At 46.5% G+C, this 21768-nt stretch overlaps 2 protein-coding genes across 2 annotated transcripts; both read right to left on the minus strand.

The window, feature by feature from the left end:
* Positions 1 to 729: 729 nt before the first annotated feature.
* Positions 730 to 8505, minus strand: HOXA10 (homeobox A10). Its single transcript, XM_079948076.1, has 2 exons — positions 3818 to 8505; positions 730 to 2019 (listed from the first exon to the last, which is right to left on the minus strand). Exons 1-2 carry the CDS (start codon positions 4782 to 4784, stop codon positions 1745 to 1747), a joined length of 1242 nt encoding a protein of 413 aa, XP_079804202.1. The 5' UTR covers positions 4785 to 8505; the 3' UTR covers positions 730 to 1744.
* Positions 8506 to 16197: 7692 nt separating this feature from the next.
* Positions 16198 to 19922, minus strand: HOXA11 (homeobox A11). Its single transcript, XM_079948083.1, has 2 exons — positions 18947 to 19922; positions 16198 to 17250 (listed from the first exon to the last, which is right to left on the minus strand). The coding sequence occupies exons 1-2, from the start codon at positions 19749 to 19751 to the stop codon at positions 17018 to 17020; spliced, it is 1038 nt and encodes a 345-aa protein (XP_079804209.1). The 5' UTR covers positions 19752 to 19922; the 3' UTR covers positions 16198 to 17017.
* Positions 19923 to 21768: the final 1846 nt, after the last annotated feature.

The following is a 21768-nucleotide window of genomic DNA, read 5'->3' on the forward strand; positions in this document are numbered from 1 at the left end:
GTCTAGTGGGGTAGTTTGGTTTAAAATAAAAATAAAAAAAACAATAGTGGATCCTTCCTCGTGAGTTAACCACCGAGTTATTTTAATAAAATAAATAAATAAAGAGAAGCCCAAGTCCTCTAACTTCTCAAATAAGTAGCCCTTGGCTTCCTCTGTCTGTGCAGCCCCTCAGTCAACTAAAACCACTCGTCCAAGACAGCAACAATCCAGATATACTAGCAAGTCATAAAACTGAACAAAAGCCGACAAACCTTACAGCACCATTGCTATATGGCCCAGACAAATTACGACCGTCTAGGTAATATTTAAATAGATTCCTAAAGTAATTGCAGGGGGCTCGGGCAAACTATTCCTGTTGTAAAAGTTCTTGGAGATCTGAAAGTAGGACCATGAGAATAAACAGTCACAAACGAGGTATTTTTTTTTTAAAAAAAGAGGGTGGTTCATTCCATGCCTTTTATTCTTCTTCCAAGAGAAACATAAACAGCGTCTCCATTTTGTCCTGTGTTTTTTTGTTTTTGTTTTTTTGTTTTGCTTTACTTCCACGCAGCATTACAATTCATTGGTTTTAAGGTAAGGAGGGGATGGACGAGAGATAGAGCTAACATCGAGAATAACGCTATAGAATGCTTTGCTTGCAACAGTATCGGCATTTTAATAATATTAATAATATTAATATTAATAGACATTTATACATATTCTGTATTCATAGATATTTTTTTTCTTTAAAAAAAAAAATCTTCTCTTTGCACTACACGCTTGACCTTTTCAACGCATGTAACTTCACAGTATCAAGGAAACCAGGGGGGGGGGACTTTCACCTCCCTTGCTGTCCCCCACAGTCAAGTCAGGGGGAAAATTTCATCTGGTGGTCCAATATACATAGAATAACACACCTCTCCGTGGACAAAGTCGTATCTCCTCTCCAAAGCGGGGAGATTTCTTCCTTCCTTCCTTTCATGTGCTTGCCAAGCGTAACTAGCGGTAACCCAAAGGTATCCAAAGCAAAAACTACCTCAAGTCATTACCTACAACCAGAAAGTGTAAGATTTTAGCCAATAAAGCAGACAAAGACTTTCCTCTCTACTTTTTTTTGGGGGGGAAGGGGGAGGAGGAGGGGGAAGAGGTCTCATTTTAAAAGTTGTAATATTAAATGTGGATTTTTGTGTACGCGGGGGATTGGGCACAAACATATAAGTGCGCCAGCCTTGGCTCCTGACACCGTATTCTATAACCTGATGTTATCTGGATCGGCTAGACGCATGCTTCCTATTAAGCAGCGGCGTGGCCAGATTTTAATTATTCAAAACCATCCTCGGCTCAGATCCAAAACACCAGCTATCATTACAGTGGGGTGGGAGAGAACGCAAGTTGCCTTCAGTCTTATTTGGCTCAATTTTCTGAAAATGGAGTTTGGGAGAAGGGTGTTGAGAAGGGAGGGACAATAGGCATCTAGGGTTCTGAAAACCATTCCCCCCCCCCCAGCATCAGATTTTCCAGAACCGGGAATTCACGGAGGGCAGTAGCGGACATGGATGGGGTAGTGTGCATCTGTTATGGCTTCATCCCAACGAAATCAATTACCAAGAGGCCATGGAGAGGCTGAGGATGTAATTGAAAGGCTCGGACTCACACAGGTGCGAGTAGCTAGAGGCTTAGGGGGTGGGGAGGAGATCCGTGGGTGGGGGGGTGGGGTGGAACCGTCCTAGCTGTTCAGACCATCAAGATGCGTGCCTAGGGTTCATCAGGAGAAATTGAAGTTGGCTGTGAGCTCCCGGATTCGATTCTCCCTGTTCATTTTCTTCAGTTTCATCCTGCGGTTCTGAAACCAGATTTTGACTTGTCTGTCTGTTAGGTGGACTGTGCGGCTGATCTCTAGGCGACGCTCACGAGTCAGGTACATGTTGAACAGAAACTCCTTTTCCAGCTCGAGAGTTTGGTGCTTGGTGTAAGGGCATCGCTTCTTCCTGCCACTTTTTGCGGTGAGCCAACTGGCTGCGTTCTCTCCTTTGGAACTGCCTAGTTTTAAGGGGGGAAAATAAGGGGGGAAAGGGAAGGTTACCAGAACGACACCAGGAAAACGTGGGCGGCGTAGCGGGGCTGGGCTGGGGGACGCTTCCGTACTTAGTACCGAATATAAATTTGAGAAGGGCAATCTGGCCTTCCTTCAGGGTTCGGGTCCCTCTTAAATTGGGAGCCCCAAAGGAGAGCGAGCATTGCAACACACTCCCTGACTTTGCCGCATCTCGCTGGTCTGAGAGACCGGATCGCTTTTGGAGTTGACACCGATGCGCACAAATGCCTTTGGCAGTGGCGTCTTGCAGGGTTTTGCCTCTGCTTCAGTCCTGGCCGTTTGTTCTCAAAACACTCGTTGCGAGACCGCCCCCTGCTCCCTCCCCTAAATCCAGATTATTTGAAAATGTGGTCGACGCTCGATTAAAAAAAAGAAGAAGCCCTGGCTGGCTGTTTTTTTATTGGGGGTGGGGTCGTTTTCGAATTGTTATGCCTAATATTTCTGGCGAATGAGGGCTGCAATCCCATCTAAACTACTCCACACACCCTTCCAGAGCATGTTCGCTCAGAAGTAAGTCCCACTGTGTTCAGTGCGGCTTACTCCCCGGTAAGCAGGTATAGGAATGTTGCGTTACTGAGAATCAAGCCCGTTCAATTCAGTGGTGCAGCAAACAAGCAAGCATAGGAACGGGCTGTGCGTTTAAAATTCAAATTAAATCTAAACCGTTGGGCAGTTTAGCGCTCAGATGGTTCCTACAAGCACACACAGATGATGCACGTTGTTTTTTTTAAAGCACATATGCATTTCTCTTTATTTTTTGGAAGTACATGTAGCTGGAGGTGGGGTTGGGGCGGGAAACCCAACTCTCTCTGTGTGCATTTAGATAACGATATGCATATGCATATATGTGTGCACACATGTAACATGCTTCATTGCATCCTGTTTCAGAATTGTGGGAGAAGCAACAACTGCAAGCTTACCCTGCGGAGTTCCCGGTTTTATTTTCTTATCATTGTTTTATTATTCCCTTTAATGGCATCATGAAATAGAAAATTCTTCTGCAAAAGCCACTCGCCATCCCCGCGCGTTGAAATGAATGACTGAGCACCGACCAGGAACTCTGGCATTCTTGTACAGCTCCCATTCATTCCAATGACCCTGCGTATATTTCAACACAGAAGCCTTGTGGCGCTCTGGAGAGCCTCTCGCAGCGCAGTCTCCAGCAGTCTAATTTGATAGTGCTTCATAGAAGAGAATTTTAACCCAGCTGCCTTTTTTTTTTTTTTTAAAGGCATCCAGGATCGTAAACTAGAACTTAGCCTGTTAATGGGCTTATTTATTGGCGCTGGCCCCTTGCTTACTTTGGACGCTTTACAAACATCTATGTTATCTCTGCAGTCACCTCAGCATCACTTGAGGCGAGGAAATACAGAGCTGTATTTATCTCTTTTTTCCTTTTCTTCCTATTTTGTCTTTGGCTTTAGGATTTTACCCATACTCAGCTTTTCCTTTCTTTTTGTATGGCTCATAAACTCGAAGGGGTGGCTATATCAATATTTATTTATTTACAGCATCCCAGCGTCCAAATATGAATGGCAGCTCAGCAGGTTACGCTAAGCCGCTCTATGAATGGCCATTTTGGTCAGCGAAGGGGGCTTCCAGTATTCTGGGCGATTCTCACCCCCTTATCGCATCCCACCCCTCCTGGTTTTTGTGGCAACGGGGACGGCTGCCGTGCGCGGGGGCGGGGGAGCTAGGCGGGTAGAGAGTAGTGCATTTATTTTATTTTATTTTATTGCTTACCTAGCGTTTCCTTCTCTGGAGAGGGCTTGCTGTTCTCTGAAGGAGCCGGGGAGAGTTCTTCGGGGGCCGAAGAGGAAGCTTGCCCGTCTTCCTCGCCCCTTTGGGCCACGCAAGCCAAGGTGCTGGGTGGGGATGAATCCTCGCTGTCTTTCCTCCCCGGATCCGGCGGTGGGACTGCAGGAGTCAACGCTGGCGGAGTTTCAAAGCGCACTTGAGGTTGCGGGGCGAACTGGGAAGGAACCACCATCTGCCCCGGATGGTGGTGCTGCTGCTGCTGTTGGTGATGATGTTGATGGTGGTGGTTGCTGTTGTTGTTGTAGCTGCTGCCATTGCTGCTGCCGCCGCTGCTCTTGCTGGTGCCGTAGGCTTGAGACAAGCGGAAGTAGCCTGGGACGGGCACCCCGGTGGCTGTCACGTTGTTCATGGAGCAGACCTCCGAGCTCAGCCTTGGGAAAACGGACAAGTCGGTGGCCGCCGCCTCTTTGGGGCCCTTCTCGGCGTCATAGAGGCAGTAGGAGCTCTCCTCTTTGATGTTGGGAGCGAAGGAGCAGGAGGTCGCCTGCGGGCTCTCGTGCTCTTCCAGGCGGCAGGACCTGGGGGGATCTAGCCAGACTTCCATCCCTGACATGTAGGCGTGAGAAGCCGGCGCCACGCTTGGAGAAGGGCCTTCATTGCGTTTGCTCAAGACCGGGAAAAGCCCGTAGCTTTGCAGCCCATAGGACAGATCGGACGCCTGTGGCAGGTAGACACCGCTGTTGTTGGGATAGTAGCCGCCGCCTCCTCCGCCTCCTCCTCCTCCAACTCCTCCGCCGCCCCCGCCTCCGCCTCCTCCGCCTTCCCCTCTGCTTGAGGCTGAGCTGATCAAGGAGTCCACCAAAAAAGAGTTTGCAGCGGGGCTCTCCGAGCATGCCATGGCCGTGGTGGAATAATTTGGCGAAGAGAGCAGATAGCCCTTTCTGGCTGACATTTCTTGTGCAAAACATTCTGGATATGATTAGAGATACCCCCGCGCCACGGCGAGTGCGTGCAGCCAATGGAATCCCAGCCCTCGCCAGCAACCCCTCCCCGTTTGGTTTCGTAGGCAATGAGCTGCTCTCAGGTCCACTGCTGAATTTTATATATGTGTGTGTGTATGTGTGTGTGTGTAATCGATGGTGCCACATTGCTGCCCTTGCCTAGGTACCCGGGGTACAATTGATGTTGCCACATATAGGCTGCCTTTTGCCTGCGTGTGAGCAAAGGAGGGGGAAAGGCGCGCGTGGGCTCTCGCGCACACGGAGGAAAAAGGGGAGACAAACAATAGAAAACAATTTGCCCCGATTTTAATGCAACCCATAATTTACCCAGGCTTCCTCTTTAAGCATATGCGCTAATATAAAATTGCAAAAGAGCATATTAAGCGTTTAGGTCGTAAAGCGAGCTGTAAGTGAACCTTTCAACATCCCAACTCCTCTCTCTCTTTCTGCCACCTCCACCAACATTCCCCCTCCCCCTTTTGCTCTCCCAATCCCATCTCATACAGCCCATGGCTGTGATGAAATTATTAAAACCTCAGTATTTATTGTCAAGCCCTGGGACATGCTTTTGCTTACCTATTTTTAGTGGCGGTGATTATGGCATCACGGGCCACTGGAAGTTCTAAACCAGTCTGACCTCCTCACTAGCAATGAAGGTTTACGGACATCATAAAGTCACCCAATGTCTCCTCAAGATGACAACGACACTAATGAAGAAAATTCTCAAGCCTGGCTCCCATCTTTGAATATTGACATATACGTGTTTTACGCGGAAGCAAGTCCCACTGTGTTCAGTGTGGGTTTACTTTCAGCTAAGTGTACATATAGAAATACCGGCTCAGAAGTGAACCCCCGCCTGGCAGAGAGGCTGAGGAGCGCCACTGTAAAGTATTCCTGTCTAGCGCCGCAGAAGCAACAGTAACAATATGAGCCCATCTTTGTTGACCCAGTAAGCAAGCATTGCATCGAAGTCTTCCGTATCTGGTCTTAAACTAACATGCGAAGCAGAAATATCTGGTGTGTCTTGTAGGGACGAGGATAGCAAAAGGTCTCACAGAACGTGGATGCGAGATATCCTCAGATTAGCATTAAATTCTAATGATTAGTGTTCGGAATTGTTTCTTTTTTCCCCAAGGGGGAGTATAATAATAATCGCACACCCACTATAGATTCAAAAGTGCGCCACAAGCAAATTATCTCAAAATATCCTCATTCTCAACCCATAAAAGGCTAAAAAGGACTGTCAGACAAAACTGTGTAGCCAGTTCGTAATTGTGGTAGACAACTAGCAGACAAGAGAGTGAGACCGGCAGACGGGGGCAGATAGATAGATTTTTTAATTTGGGGGGGGGGGGAGCGAAAGAATGGCTCCACTTCTCTCTCTGCCTCTCATGTTCTTGGCACGCGTTGTTTGGAAATAATAAAAACTTGAGAGAAATAACATCTCTTATTGTCCATGGAGTCTTTTAGAATTATTATTTTTTAAGAAAAGAAAAGAAATTTTTTTTAAACTTTTTTTTTTTGTTAAAAATCCCTGCGTTAAGTATCTCTTCTTCCAAACCGCCCCAGCTGGTAGGATTTAAATGATCGCCTGTCTCTGCTCCCAAGCGAGTAGGAATATTCTTTTGAACAATTCAATATTGTGCTGTAAATCTTCTGCTCGGTTCCGTTTTGGCACCCACTCCCTCGTCCATAAAGCCCTCAAAAGCGCTAAGAATGCCAAGGGAATCGGGAGGCAAAGGCGCTGCCTTCTTTTCCTGACCAAGCCTTCGGTGTAGTGAGTGCTGCAGAGAGGGTGGCTTTCAGATATACCCTCTCTGGCACGGCTTACCCTTGGCTTTCATACAATGCAGGGCAAGTCCTGCAAAATGCTTATATGCTCATATGCCACTCCGCACATTTCCCCCTTTCCACAGCACGGAGGGGTGGGTAGGGTAGGATTGATCTGCCAAGCCTCGCATGCCTAATAATGCCCTGGTTTTGCCTACAGAAGTGGGGAAATTCCCTCCCTTCCTTCTGGGATTCCCCTCCGCTTAGCTTCTAAAACATTCAGAAGGCAGCAGGACACAGAACGCGAGTTTTCTCCTAGGCAAGTTAACGCGAAGGGGGCCTCCTGAGGTTTCTGGCTTGTCGGATGGGAAGCCTGGCAGAGATAGTTTCAACTTTGCCGGGCCCGTAAAATCTTTATGGAAAGGCAAGACGTCCTTCTTAAGCCACTTCCACCACTGCCATACCCATCACCCTCACCTATCATCTCCTCTCCCACCAGCCAAGAATTGCGCCCTGGGTTTTTCACTTCTGCCGGCTTCCAGCACAAGTTAAGCATGGAGGCAGAACAACCAGAGGCAGGGGGTCAGCAGCCTATAAGAAGAGCCGCCTTCCCCACACCCTGGAGTAATATTGTCCGTGTTTCCCCAACTCGACTTAACTTACACTGTGTTAATGTGTGAGGAACAAGTTCTTATCAGATTCCTAGGAGGGCAATATGACTTCTAGCAAAATTAATGCCATATAAGGAGCACTTTTATGGGCTAGCACATTGGAAACGTATTATCAACGGGCTTAGAGTTGTAACAGCAGATCTCCGCGCAATGAAATGGGACCCGCGCGCACGGCCCACCTTCGCCTTTCCCAGGACTTGGTGGGGCTAAAATCAGGTAGATCAAAACTTCGAGGAGGGGGAATCTCGTCCGGTGCGGTGTGTTGATCCCCGCCTTCACCCCTCATCTACCAGATCCAAAAGAAATGAAGCGCATGCCTTAAAAAATCTTGCTACTAATGCAACAACAACAACAGCCGTCTACCTGGGGAAGGGTCCGTTGAAGAAAGAAAATATAATAGAAGTCTGTTTAAAAATAATAATCACCCCCCAATTTAAATAAAAAGATTGCGAATCTATAGATCCCAATGGAAAGAATTCCATTCCGCCATTCCTCTCTTTAAATAAGTGCTACAGTGAAGGTCGAGCCGATTCGTGAGTCTAGCGAAGGCGAAAAACCTGGAGATACGGGAATGCGCACCTCATAAGTGCACGGGCGACTGACCATTTCCCGTTTCAGAGAGGTCCAGGGGCATCCCGTGGGCCACTTTGGAGGTCAGTTGGACCTTTGGTCAGATCCATCCCAGCAAGACTCGGTTTCTGCTCTTAAGATTCAAGAGAAGACTCGAAGGGGAAACCGGCAGTCGAAACCAGAGGAGCGGGGCTAGGAAAATGATTTGAAACCTCTTCTCTTTCAGGTTAGAACCGTTTGCAGCTGGACACACACACACCCCTCTGCAATCAAGGGTACTGTTGGTTCCTTTTCACTCAAAGTATAAGGCAATAAGGAAGCAGCCCCTCATATCCAGGGCCCCATTTTATGGTTGCGTTTGTGGGACCCAAAGCGTCTGGGCTTTGATGGTCAAGGCACCCAGGGCCGGATCCGAAGCCCGGGGAGGTCAATGGTAAAGAGAAGGCTAGCATTTGACTCGGGGAAGCTTTTGGACCGCGCGAGGAGAAGCTCGTGAACTCGGCTCTCGGCGCCTTTTTTCTTTAATCGCTAACAAGGCCAAAAGCATCGTCAAAGCCAGTGAAGTAAAACTAATAATGTGCACTTGATTTTTAACTATAAAAGATAATGGTCAATTCTAGAGCAAACTAAACTACTTTGGCGTGCATTGTGTGTAGCGGTAACATTTTAAACACTTAACAATGTGTCTCGGACATTAACCAGGACTTTATAGCATTTCTTGAGACTATTATGCAGGGCGCGGGGGGGGGGGGGAGAGAAGAGAAATGACTGCTTTTTCATTCTGCTCCTGCCAACAAACTCGTCTGGGAGATTGGGAAGTGGGTGGGTGGAGGGTTGGCGGGTTAAGCACCAGCAAACAACCAGCCAGCTCTACAACCAGGTTGCGCTGGAACATGTGGGTCGGCAAAGCCTAGAGTCTCCTTAGTTGAGTTATGGAATGGACCGAAGGCTCTCAGAAGCCACCCAAAGGGCTGGTAGTTTGAGGTGAGGGGTGGGGAGACGAGCTTTTGTACAATGCGGAGACACAGATATCCTATTAATTTTTTAAACAACAACAACAACACCACAGTTATTGGTCCAAGAGAAATATAATGGCTGCATTAGTACAGTCGTTAGGCTGTTTTATGAGTTTGAACTGAAAATTAAAAAAAGACTGGAAGAGCTAAGGAAGACACAATAACTTAAGCCAAGTTAGATCGAAGGAGGGATTTCCCCCCCCCTACCACTTTCTGTCTCTCTTCCTTTAAAATCCCACTCGCTGAAGAGAATGATTTATCCACTCCTTATTTCCAGGAGGAACTAAAAAGGTACAACATTGTTAAGAAAGGGATGCTATTTTGTATGCTAATTAAAACGGGCTTTATATTTCTGACATGGGTAAATTGAGGTTTTGCGGGAAAGGGGCTGGCGGTGGCGGGGGGGGGGTGCGCGAAGAGGAAGGAAAAAGTGTAAAAGCTATCATGGGAGTCGGAAGGCTGCCTGCCTTTAAATATATAGCCGCAGATTGCATTTTGTAAATCTCCACCCAAATTAATACAATCAGTGCGCACTTATTTAATATTAAAAGTGTCAGTTGTCAAGAATGTGACTGTGTGCCAAGGCAGTTTTCCCTCTGGAAAAATTTCCAAACAGGCGGCTTTCCATCAGGCGTTTTAAGAACTGCATCTCTGCGCCAAGAAAAGGTGTCAAACGACTACCGAAGTAATTTTTTATCTTCGCTTCGAAATTCTTTCAGGTTAAAAAGAGGGGGGAAGGGGGGAGAGGGCCTGAAGGGTAAAGAGTGAGCGACGATCGGGTTTGGGAGATTTATTTCCTTTAAAATTTGGACTTCGTTTGCACCTTAAGCCCATTTTTTTTTCCTGGCAGCTGGGATTCTGGTCTGGCTGAAATCCTGCTCACTGCTTTGCTGGTGACTACCTTCCTTCTTCTCTCTGATAGGGATGGGATTTATGTGCGGGCAACCGAGCGCAGGATCGCAGCCTGGCACCCCAGTGTTAAACGCGTCGGTCGGGAAGGAAGTCCTGCTGGTTTCAATAGAACATCCTTCCGCGCGAGAGTGGCTGGGACCACAGACGTATATGAATGCGTATTTACTTGGACGTAAATTCAGTTGAAGTCAAGGGCATCTCTCCCAAATCAACGTCTCCTAAGGAATGGGAGCAGAGCACAAGTCTTTTCAGGTCTCAGTGGGGCTCACATTCAAAATAAGGCCATTCCAAAGCCTAAGCTAGAGGATCCGGAGCATAAGAAAGTTATGAAATACTACAATCCTGCGCACACTTAACCTGAGACTTGAAGCCCTATTGAATTTAATGCGACTCACTTCTGGGTTAGCAAGCCTAGCTCCAGGCTAGCAGACACGTATCTAGCATTTTCCGTCGTAGACTCCCGTCTGGCTCTAGTAGCCCATTATGTTGTGCGCGTAGCAACGAAATTTGGAGAGAGTGCATTGATCTGACTCCAGCAAAGTTGGATTTCTCCCTTCGAATAATTTAGGCTAGGCAATAATATGTTGAAGTCAAAGCGAGGCGCATGTCTGAACCTATGCTTCTTCTTTTCTTTTCAACGTGAGTTTGGCACACTATTTCAAACTAGGAGTCAGCAGCTGTTCGCGGAGGGATATCTGTTTGCATTTCTAAGTTACAACGTAAAATTATAATATAAAATTATATTGAAGCTCGGCCATGGTTCGTTCTCAGAGGCATTTTCTTTGCACAGATTTGGGGTGGGATGGGGAATACTAGATATCCGAAGGAGACCTCGAAGTGGAAGACGCCTCTTTAAAGACCTTAGGCAATCGCAGCATATTATGAACTAGAGTCATTTCACCCTCTTCCCCCAAGCACACTATCCCAGCTTATTAGAAATCGAAGCGGGTGGGGAAGAGTGAATATAAGGAATCAGCTACAAGGAAGGTTGCTTTCTGACCTAGATCTACATCAAACTTAATTTTACCACTAGAGGATATCTGGAGACTAACCATTGTGGAAACCTGTTTATTGTTTATATTTTTGGATGAAATGAAAGAAAGAGAAGCAACCAAAACCAAAAAAGTATGCTTCTGAATACACGTATTTATTCATTTTTGCTGGTTTCTTTTTCTTTCTTCTTGTTGTTTAAATGAAGGGGGAAACCTCTCATTTGAGTTTGTTATGCTTAAATTTTTATCATTTTATGTGGACACCATGCTACTACTACAGAAGCACGAGGTAACTGGTGACGTGATCTGCTAATAAGACCTAAGAAATTGATTAAATAAATGCAAGAAAGTTCCTGGGCGGAACGTTCCCCTCCTATGAATCGGTTGCCTTTGTTTCCATAAACACTGAAGGAAAGTTCCCTCGGAAAAGAGGACACCATGCTTCTACCACAGAAGCAGGAGCTGACTGGTGAAATGATTTGCTAATGAGACCTAAGAAACTGATTAAATAAATGCAAGAAAGTTCCTGGGCGGAACGTTTCCCTCCTATGAATCGGTTGCCTTTGTTTCCATAAACACTGAAGGAAAGTTCCCTCCGTCTTCCCGCCTCGCCTCCTCCACCCCAACTTAATAACCGAGTAAAGCTTTAACACTGGACTTCAGAAATCATAGTTCAGTAGGGCGGTGGGTAGTCAAGATAAGAGACTTTCTAACATAACACATGACTCGGACCAAAATATGCAAGCCGAAGAAGTTAATACCACAGGCAGACTGCTAGAATAAAGTTGGGCCTGTCTGAGTGGGGTAAAGTGGGGGGGGGGGATCGCATCGTGAGCTTCTGTAATCGTGAGCTTCTGTAATCTGTAATTTATCCCAAGGTCAGCTCGTCGACTGCTTAAGAAATCAGGACTGCTCCTCCTAACCTATCCTGGGTGCTGCACTGGTAACTCTACCGTTAGCATCTGATCCCAGGCGCTTTACGCGAAAGGAAGCTCAAGAATATCACCTCTGGATGTTGTATAATAGGCAGCAATCTAGAGAAAACTAGGTATCCCTCAATCCTATTTATGTAATTGGCCCGCTCAGAATAATCATAACACGAGATCCCTGGCCAGATGACTTCACAAATTTGTGGTCAGGAAAAATCCATGCCAAATTGCTGTCCTATGAGATCTCGCCCACTGAATTGCTCAAACTGGATCTAAATGTGGCAAAAGGTGTATAAATCAAAGGCTGGATGATGCGGAGCTATACCAAAATTTCGTAGCTGGTGGTGGAGCCTGCTCGCCGTTAAATTTCGGCATAACCCCTGTCTACCGCACTCCGTCCTACTTAACATTGCCTATGGCTGCGTCTCACCGATATGCCTTCATTAGAGCTAGGTTTAATGTCTTTCCAACAAAGGTGCTGAGACATAGATTCACTAAGGGCCAAGTCCCTTCAATGTGTGCTTGTGAAATGAAAACATCTGAATCTCTACATCATGTTATGTTTATCTGGCCTTTGTACAGTTCAGTCCGTGCTAGCATACTAAACTCCATAATCCAGCCTATGGCTGACAAACCAGTAGAACTACAGCTTGCCTGGGTTCTTCAAGATGTGGATCCTTACATTACCCTACAGGTTGCTAAATTCCTAACAGCCATCCTCTCGTACGGAATGGAATGTTAGCTGATTATTGATAGCTATAAGAATTTTTTATAACTACATCGGATATTGATTTTAGTGTAGTGCAAAAATTTTTTTTAATTTTAATCTTAATCTTTTCTTATGAATGGCCAATATTTGTCCTTGTGAGATATGAATTGTGTTATACTATTTGTGGCTTGTACGAGTCTGCTGTTTTATTTGATTTGTTTTTGTTGTGTTGAGTTTCATGATGGGCGTAAAGCCGAATAAACATTTTGATGATGAAGGAGATCCCTGCAAATTCGCTGCAGCAAGTATGCTGATGACCCTAGCTCCAAGTGTCCAGTTAAGTAAATTTCCTGTTATTGTATACAAGGGTAAGGCCTTCCAGATTATGGCTCCGCTCTCAGAATATCTCTACAGCAAGTACACTGCAGATCAATAGAGACAGGATCAACAGAGATATTTTAAATTCAACCTCCACCCAGGAACTGGCTTTACAGATGAGATCCCTCCGAGGTGGGGGTGTTAAGCGAAAGGAGCTTTTACTCTACATCCAGCTCTATCGATTTCCAGCTCCTTCTGCTTAGAGTGGAGGAGAGTGACGCTGCCTCGGAAGAAAAAGGCATTTAATAAATATCGCTGTAAACCAACCATAGGCGGGCGAACTCGGCCAAACTGGAATGAGCAAACCACAGCTCAAGTCCAATAGCTGCCATTTTCAGCCTACGCCGCTATAGATCTAGTTGATAGAAGACACCTAGCGTCCTCCAGACAAACGTGGACATCCATAATCCTGTATTCCCAGGGATGCAGCTTTTATAAGAAAGCAGCCGTCTTGGCCTACCTACGCTTGTTTCACCACCGCGTGAACTGCTTGGCAGACCTTCAACCTGAAAACCTTTTCTCCACTCGTTTCGAGGAGTTGCTCTCTAAACTTAGCAAGCCTTCAAATAATACTTTCCACAGCCAACCTTTTAATGACTGGCTTTCCGAAAAGACACCACACCCCTGGAGTTCCACTTCCAAAAAGAAATAAAAATAAACGTGAAAGGATTTAATCGAGAGCAAGTAGACCTAGAGGTCACCCCAGCTGCACCTTGATAAGAGCTGCTTCCTCTTTAATCAACCAAACTTAGCCTCAAAGGAAATACTCACCCTCTGGAAGCCCGGAGTAGTCAGCCTTGAGAGTGTGTGTGAGAGAGAAGCTCCTGGCTCAACCATTGTGGTTCTCCGTGAAGGAGTGAGCAATCGGCTTCACCTTACCTTTGCAAATCTGAGCGTGGAAAGTCAAATAATATAATGTGCAGCTCCTAGAACGCAAGGGGAACAAAGGCCAAGATTTCAACCCCCCCTTCCTCTCCCCCTCTTCTCCCACTGCGGCTTTGACATTGATCTGAAGAACGCCATCTTGTGGCAACAGCGTTCCTCCGCAGAGCTGACCTGCCAGCCGGTTTCCAAATGCCCCGCGTTAAACGAACGGATGCTAGCGCAGACAATTGCCCTCCGCAGATCTACCCTCCACAGCTCAGAGATGGCTGAAACAAACCTCCGCCTCGTTTATAGCCCAGCTTTCCCAGTATGCAAATAGAAGAGGGGAGGAAAGTCGAGGGCACTTTTATAGCTGCATTGTCCCGGCAACACATATGGGATGTCCCCCCCACCTTTTTTTAACTGGGCCAGGAAATCACCAGCAGCCTCTCCACAAAACTGGAGAAACTCCATGACTCAACCTAGAGATGAATAACCAGTTAATTTTTAACTAGCAAAGGAAGTTGCTGCCTGAACATTTATTGCCACCCGCCTATTCCTCTCCCTGTCTTCTCCCTCTCTTTCTCTTCTCTCCATCTATCTTTCTATCTCTCCCTTTTAAGAGTTGCATTCCTTTGTAGCATGCTAGCCAAATAAACAAACAAGCAAGTGAGCTCCATTCTCTCTCTCCTCTCTCCCCCTGCGCTTCATCTTTGTACATTTCCTTTGACCAGACGCTGTCTGGCTTAGGTGGGGGTTGTCAGCAAAAGCCCAGAGCCAGTTAGCCCTTCACCTCAAGGTTATGGGTGATGTCCAAAGCAATACAGAAGTTCAAAGCCAATAAACAATAGGAGAAAACAGTATGTACTTTCTCTCCTGATTAAGTGTAAGAGAGGAAAATCAACCTCATGCCACATCCTCAAAAAGGTCTTCGGTGGGTTTTTTTTTTTAATTTTTAATTTCCACCCCCGCTCGAGAGATTAAGAACGAAAACCACACACAGCCCATCTGGGCCTCACTCGCAGGAGGAATGCCTCCCCGTCCTCTTTCCCTAGGAGTCACCACAGAGGAACCAACACGTTTCAACCAATATGCTTCATTCTGCCTCACTATCATTGACGTTTTGGGGATCAGATCCTGCCACAAACATTTCTTGGCACTTAAAGGGGTGTGTTCACAAATATGGCGCCCGAGATAAACAAGAGCGGACGAGCCCAGAAAAAATCACCAGCTTTTCTAAAAGGTTTTACACCTGTGAGCAAATGTATAAAGCTTGTAATCTGCAGTGACTGGAAGGAGTGATCGTCCACCCCCTCCCACTTCTACAAACCGGTGAAACCTGGCCTCAGGCTCGCTGCCGTCTGCCTACGCATTCATAAATACCAGACATGTTGCACTGCATTATCCTGAAGGACCAGAAGCAATAGGTGAATGGAATTTCCATGAAAGCATCCCATTCAGGAGCCATGATTCAAACTCTCAGAGCCCAGATCAAGGAATATCCATGAATACAACACAAGGATTAAAAAAAATATTATTATTATTATAAATTTCCCACATGTTTATTTTCGTTGTGCGCCGTACCACTGTATACATGCCACGAAAGACCTTCGCATAGTAAAAGAAACCGTATTTACATATATGACGATACATATCTTCAAACAGTGTTGGAATATAAAGGTATTGCGTTTTGTGAACCGTGTAAAAGAAATCGTGTCCCTTTTCGAAGCTGGTGGTTTTTACAACATTCTAGTCACCTTATCTTTCTTGCACAGAATTTTTTTTTAAAAAAAGGACAAACTCGACATTTTCCAAGGAAAAGGACCGTTAAAAAAACATATACCAACCAAAACGTATCATTTAAAAATGTACAAGTCTTGTAAAACACCATTCTCGTATGAAATATACATTCAGATATTCTCGACAGCAAGCGACTTTTACAATAAAACACAATATCCTTTGTAAACTGATATAGACTTTTAAATAGTTCTTTCTTTTAAAATTCGTTGTTCTCTCTCTCTATTTCTCACTCTCGCTTTGGTTCCTGCAGGGAAATATACTTCTTTTATATATATTTAAAATAACTCCAGGGAACTCTCTGTTCTTTGATTCTGCCGCCTGAGCGATTAAGTAGGGCTTTCGACACTCAATAGTGAACAAAAAGATCTGAAAACCAATCCACCATATTTACATTGTTTGCCTTCTGCTTGGGCTTCTAAGGGAAAGAAAACGCTAGTTATTTTAATGATCTGATCTCAGTGCATTGCACACATCCAGGGTCCAATTAAGTGTTGTGTGGTATTTGCCAAACTGTCCTTCTCCACAGGTATTTCCTGAAGAAAGTTTGTGAGACAGAAGCCAGAAGCTTCCTTTTACGGTTTCCCCCTTTGGAGCTATTAGATTAGTCTTTCTTTCTCCCTCTCTTTCCACCCCACCGTGCACTTTTATTTATTCGTTTGGTTTTTAATTTTCTTTAAGCATTTAAATAAGAACACAATGATTTGTCTCCAAAGGGATGGCCACTTTTCGACAGTTGTTGTTCATTTTTTGTTGGGGGTTTTATAAACGAGAGCTAATGCACGTGGCTATGTGTTTGACTCTTCAGTGATTGTTTCCTTACCATATATGGCGAATTAATACCTGAAATGTTTTCAAAAGGAGACTGTCAAACCTTCCACGCCATAACTCCCTATCAACAGCACGGTTAGACTCAACACTACTACACCTCTACAAACATTTATGATGGGCCTTGCAACTGCTTAAATTTTTTGAACTTGGTCAAGAGGGTAACCGCTCTTGCGGAAGAAGGTTTGTCATTTTAAGGGTCGAGGAGGGGAAGGTGATGGGACCGCGGCTGTGCATTTAGAGGTTGTGGGGACTCCTGTAGGTTTTCTTTTGCAGTAGTCCATCAGGCTCCGGTGTAGCCATGGGTAGCCTTTCAAGCAATGTTCCACAGTAAAACCAAAGTAACATAGTTTTAGACCGACACGAATCCAATAACTCACTCCCCGCTTTTTCACGTGTGAACCCGCGTTGGGATGAGTTGCAGTGTCTATAGGTAAGAGGTATAAAATTGCCCTCGGAGCAAAATATGGGGGTGGCGTGTTTGGAAATGCGGGTCCAGGTGTAAACCGTTTCCAGTTGATATGTCAAGAGCTTTAAGAAGAACTTTTTTAGGGGGGTGGGAAAAGTAGCGGGAAACCCCAGTTGGTTTACATTTTTATGGGGAAGAAAAAAAAATATTAGTGTGGTGTTTTTTTCCCAACGTCCTCCGTCACTTTGCACACCTCCTTCTCATAGGTAACCCTGTGGCTTGACCTTGTCATGGGCGAGATCTGAATTTAATCTCATCTTGAAAAACGCTACGAGTTTTTTAAAGTAGTGGATTAGCTGAGTAATATTGTAATCGGTCCCTGTTAATTTTTTTCTCTTTCATTCTTCTGTTTTGAAACCATATTTTTACTTGACGGTCGGTCAAGTTGAGCATTCGGGAGAGCTGGAGGCGTTTCTCTTTGTTTATATAGACACTGAAGAAGAATTCCCTCTCTAATTCTCTAATCTGATATTTGGTGTAGGGGCATCTCTTTTTACGGGTGCGTTGTCCACCTGTGGAATGACAAAAAATAAAAGGCAGAAGCCATTAAGTCTGGGATCAGATAGGGCTGGGGGGCGACTGCAATTCATATTTAATAAAGGGACATTCTTGGGTTGAACCATTGAGAAAAGGCCTGGTTTATTAGCTACATAAAGTTGACGCTCCGTTCAGTTCTGCAGCTGTATTAGCCTGACCTTTATTTGAGGAACATATTTGCATGTAACATTCCAAAATCCCAACATCTTCACTTCGAAGCATCACTTCAGGCAGTACACCTGAGGCGCTATGCTATGAAATTAAAACCCACAGAGTCCAAACTACTGACTCCCTAGTCAGCAGAATCTGCAGTGCACAAGATCTAGATGGACATCGCACAAGCAGTCTCCGAATAATACAATGCTTGGCGCGGGAAGGTTAAGAAGGCTCATAGCAGACTCTGTAACCTAACCCAGCTGTGACACTGTTCTTGCAACCTAGTTTTGCAACTCAGTTTTAAGAGAGGACATAGAGAGCTCCATCGCTTGTTTCACCCCTGAAGGACATTATGACACCAGGATCTGAGAAGCCAGATGGGCTCCTGTACATTGACCGAGGTTTTTTGTTTTTTTTAATCTTAAACTTGGTTTTGCTTTTGTGTGCAGCTTCCTTTTGTTTAAAAATAACAAAACAGTACCCCAGCGCCTAGGACAGCCACTAGTTCATTACATCTTATCACTCGTATCTGGGGTGTGTGTGTTTTAAAATTAACCCCTATGCTATATTCTCTCAAGTCCTTTCGCTCCTTCATAGCCACACTGGGGTTAATGTTCATGGCCCCCCTCCTTTAAAGTTTAAATGCTTTTTACATTAAATATTGGTCCTATATTTCCTTGCAAACACACATACACACAACAGATCCCCATTTGCTGTTACAGCTCATTACAAGGCTATTTTCCTAGGCTTTTGAAGGTGAGGGGGTGATGAGCAAGAAAAATCTACATTAAAAAAATAAAACCAGGCAGTGACAGGTTGAATAGCAATTGTAAGTAGCAAACTGTTGGGCAGAAGGCAACACATACTTGCCACAGTGTCTTATGAAAATGGCTTCCTTTAGACAAAAAAAGGCCAGCTTTAGGTTAATCTGTTGCTTTAACTATATTGCTACAGTGCAGGCAGCTAGTTTTTCTGCTAAACACTATTCCCGGGCAATCGTTAAAAAACTGGGATGGCTTTGAATCCAAGTTTCTAACTAGGCTTCTGGGGAAACACATGGCTTTTATAAAAAAAAATTCAAAAAAGAGAGAGAAAAATAATCACAGGATTACATGGATATCAAAGGACTCAGAAATCCCCTTTTGGGTACATTTACAGGCGCAAAACGTGCGTTATTATATTTTCAAGAGTTTGACCACAGAGCCTTTCTCTCCCCAACATCCTCTCTCTCTCTCTTTATTCTTTTTTTATGATTTAAGGGGGGGGGGGCTTTTTCTTTTTTCCCTTTTTTTGTTTTAAAAAGGCATCCATTGGCCGGTGGGTATTTCACGGCCAATTTCAGTCCCCGCCACGTGATCTCTCCTTTTATAACAAAGTTTTGTTGGGGGAAATCTACAGGCCCTTCCATAAACCTTATATGCTTATAAAACAGCATATAAAAATTTAACAGCGGCGGTGCGCTAAGATTTCCAAGTCCGCTTCATAAAAGCGCCAGGGCGCTGCCTTTATACGTACTGGAGCTGCTGGATTTCTCCTCATTGTTGCCGGAAGACGAAGCCGGGCTGCTGCTGCTCTCCGTCCGCCGCCGCCGCTCCTTCTCCTCCGCAGCCGAGGCCGCGGCGCTGGCTGCAGCCGCCGCCGCCGCTGATGCCGCGTCCCTGGCGCAGCTCCCGTCCGAACTTGACGTTGCGCCCACGGCAGCGGCGGCGGCGGCCGGCCCGGGAGCGGCTCCCCCTCCCGGGGGCATCTTCTCCCCGTTCTTCTCGCCTGCATAGTCCGAGTGGCTGTCGGCCGTGCCATAAGCCGTCTCGAAGAACTGGTCGAAAGCCTGCGGGAGCACCCCGTTCCTGCCCACGGTGCTATAGAAATTGGACGAGACGCTGGCGGCGGCGGCGGCGGTGGCTGTCGTAGCCGGGTGGTGGCCGTGATAGACGGCGGCGGTGTTTTTCCCGAACATCTCGCTCATGCTGGCGGCAGCGGCGGCGGCGGCGGCCGTGTTGGCTGCGGCGGGCAGGCAGTCTCTGTGCATGATCTCCTCGGCCGAGTAGCAATGCGGGAGGTTGTTCCTGTGGTGCCATTTACTAGCCGGATCAATGGCATACTCGCGAAAGGTGACTTCCCGCACGGGTTGGACCTGGGGTAGGTTGGAGGAGTAGGAGTATGTCATGGGGCGAGAAGACGGGGTCTGGGGCAGGAAAGAAGGGAGGCTGGAGAAATCAGGACCCGACACGTAGTACGTGCAACTTGGCAAATACATATTAGACGAGCAAGGGACACGCTCATCAAAATCCATCATTAGGCTACCTCGGGCTCTCCGCATTAGCCGAGCTTAACATGATTCTCTAATGCAGCTGCCTCTTTGAAGCAGATCCGTGAAGTAAGAAATTTGGAGACGTAAAGCTGACGTGGAAATCTATCCCCATCCTTAGCAGGGAGGCGCTGGTCACGTGACCAAATGTTGAAATTGACAAGCTGCGAGTATGGGCCCTCTCTCCTTCTCTCCCTCCCTCCCTCCTGTCCCCGTCCCCCCGCTTTTCCCGCCCCCTCCTCTTTTGTAGCCATCTCAGGGGAAGCAACAGATCGTCACTTTTGGTCTTCTGGCTAAAAAGCACGAGATCTAAAGTGCAACTCACGCGGGCCTCGTGGACAGTAAGGAGGACAGAAAAGACTGCTGGCCTCTGTCCGGCTCTCCTTCTTTCTTTCTCTTTCTTCCTTTCTTCCTTCCTTCCTCGCTCTCTCTCTAGCCCTGCAGCCCTTCTCTTCCCACCCGCGCGCGCAGTCAAGCTATCTTGAGCCTATTAGCCCGCTGAAGTGCCCACGGATCTCTCTCCCTCTCCCCCGCACCATCTCTTCCCTTCCACCCCCACCCCTTTAAAAGCACGTTGAGTCGCTTTCATGAGATGCCGTGTAATCTCCTAATTCTGCCCAGATCTTGGCTTCTGGGAAGCGCTGCTCCGCAAGCGACGGGGTCCTTGGGAAGGGCTCCTCCGGAAGGTACTCGCCCAACCCTGCAGGGGTTTTTGTTTTTCTCTCTCTCCGAAGGCATGGTCGGGGAAGAATGTGCCAGGGCCAAGTCTGTACTGATTTTCATGATGAATGGATGACATGCTCGCGTTCATGTTCGACTTCCGAAGGCGCTTACGTACTAACCTCAGAGAGCCTGGGCTGCTTCATGCTAGTTCTGCTCTAGGCATTTCACGGTCTTTTATGCTCCCTTAACAAGGCTTTTCCTTTCCGATCCCCGCACACAGACACACTCCCCATCCCCGGCCTCCTCTCGCTTTGAAACCCCTGTTGCTCGATTATTTTTATTTTTTTAATTTTTGTCCATTATTACATGCAATGCCAGGACGTCTTTGGATTGCAGCCCATCAGGTGAAAGAGCAGCGTGCGACCTAAGGGCAGCTGCCTACCTGAGAAACCCACAGCGAGGTTGGATGAGCCCAAGGCGCGCGCCCCGCCCCATCCTGAAAGGTGTTCCTCGGAAGTAAGTGCCGTTCATTGCAAGGGACTCGTGAGGAGCATTAGAATTCCAGCGGGTGATCCGCAGCAAGAAAGAGTCTTGCGGCACCTCTAAGGCCAACGCGTTTCCACGATGGCACAAACTGGCGTGGACTGGAATCAGATGCACCAAGCCAGACATATATCTGCGAGCAAGAAGTATGCAAAATTAGCAGGGACAGGAGGCAGACGAGCCAGGATTTCGGCGGGTCCGAATTTCAGCGTTAACGTTTAACTGCTTAGTGGCTCTATACTGTATAGCAGTAGCCCCAGTCTGCAGAAAGACCTATTTTTTAAAGCTTTGACTATAGTCGGAGGAAAGGCGGCCTTATAGAGAGGAAGACTGTATAGAGAAGTGATCAGGGCCCACTCCACCGATTCAGGATTTAGGCTCATGGAACTCAGTGGAGCTTACTTCCGAGGAAGCCTGCGCAGGAAAAAAAAGGGCAACTGGCTGTGTTTAGAAGCAGCGTCCACACCCAAGAGTAAAAGGAAACCAGGTGGAAGTGCTGCTGGCGGTGTGTGTCTGTGTGTGGAATAATCCTGCCAAGCAACAGGAAAACCTACAGCAACCATGGCCCACCCTTTCCTATGTGTGCCCTCTTAATATGCTTAATTTTAGGAAGATTCGTGTTTTGGCTGGATCTGATTATAGCGGGGGGCGGGAGAACAGAGCTACCACAAGGCCACAGACAACTCACTATGAAATTGGTGTAAAAAGAAAACCCCGCGCACATATCATTCCAGGGGATGTCATGATCTTTTTTTTTGGGGGGGGGGTACCTTTTTTTTTTAAGGGAGGGAGAAATCCTTTTTTAAATTGCTGTTTTACCACC

The sequence above is a fragment of the Podarcis cretensis genome, assembly GCF_951804945.1.
Source record: "Podarcis cretensis genome assembly, chromosome: 12".
Taxonomy (NCBI): Eukaryota; Metazoa; Chordata; class Lepidosauria; order Squamata; family Lacertidae; genus Podarcis; species Podarcis cretensis.

Coding starts and splice junctions, on each gene's coding strand:
- HOXA11 (XM_079948083.1), bottom strand. CDS start 19,751: ATGCGGAGAGCCCGAGGTAGCCTAATGATGGATTTTGATGAGCGTGTC. Junction 17,251..18,946: donor GGAGAAATCCAGCAGCTCCA/GTACGTATAAAG, acceptor GTCATTCCACAG/GTGGACAACGCACCCGTAAA.
- HOXA10 (XM_079948076.1), bottom strand. CDS start 4,784: ATGTCAGCCAGAAAGGGCTATCTGCTCTCTTCGCCAAATTATTCCACC. Junction 2,020..3,817: donor TCCAGAGAAGGAAACGCTAG/GTAAGCAATAAA, acceptor CCTTAAAACTAG/GCAGTTCCAAAGGAGAGAAC.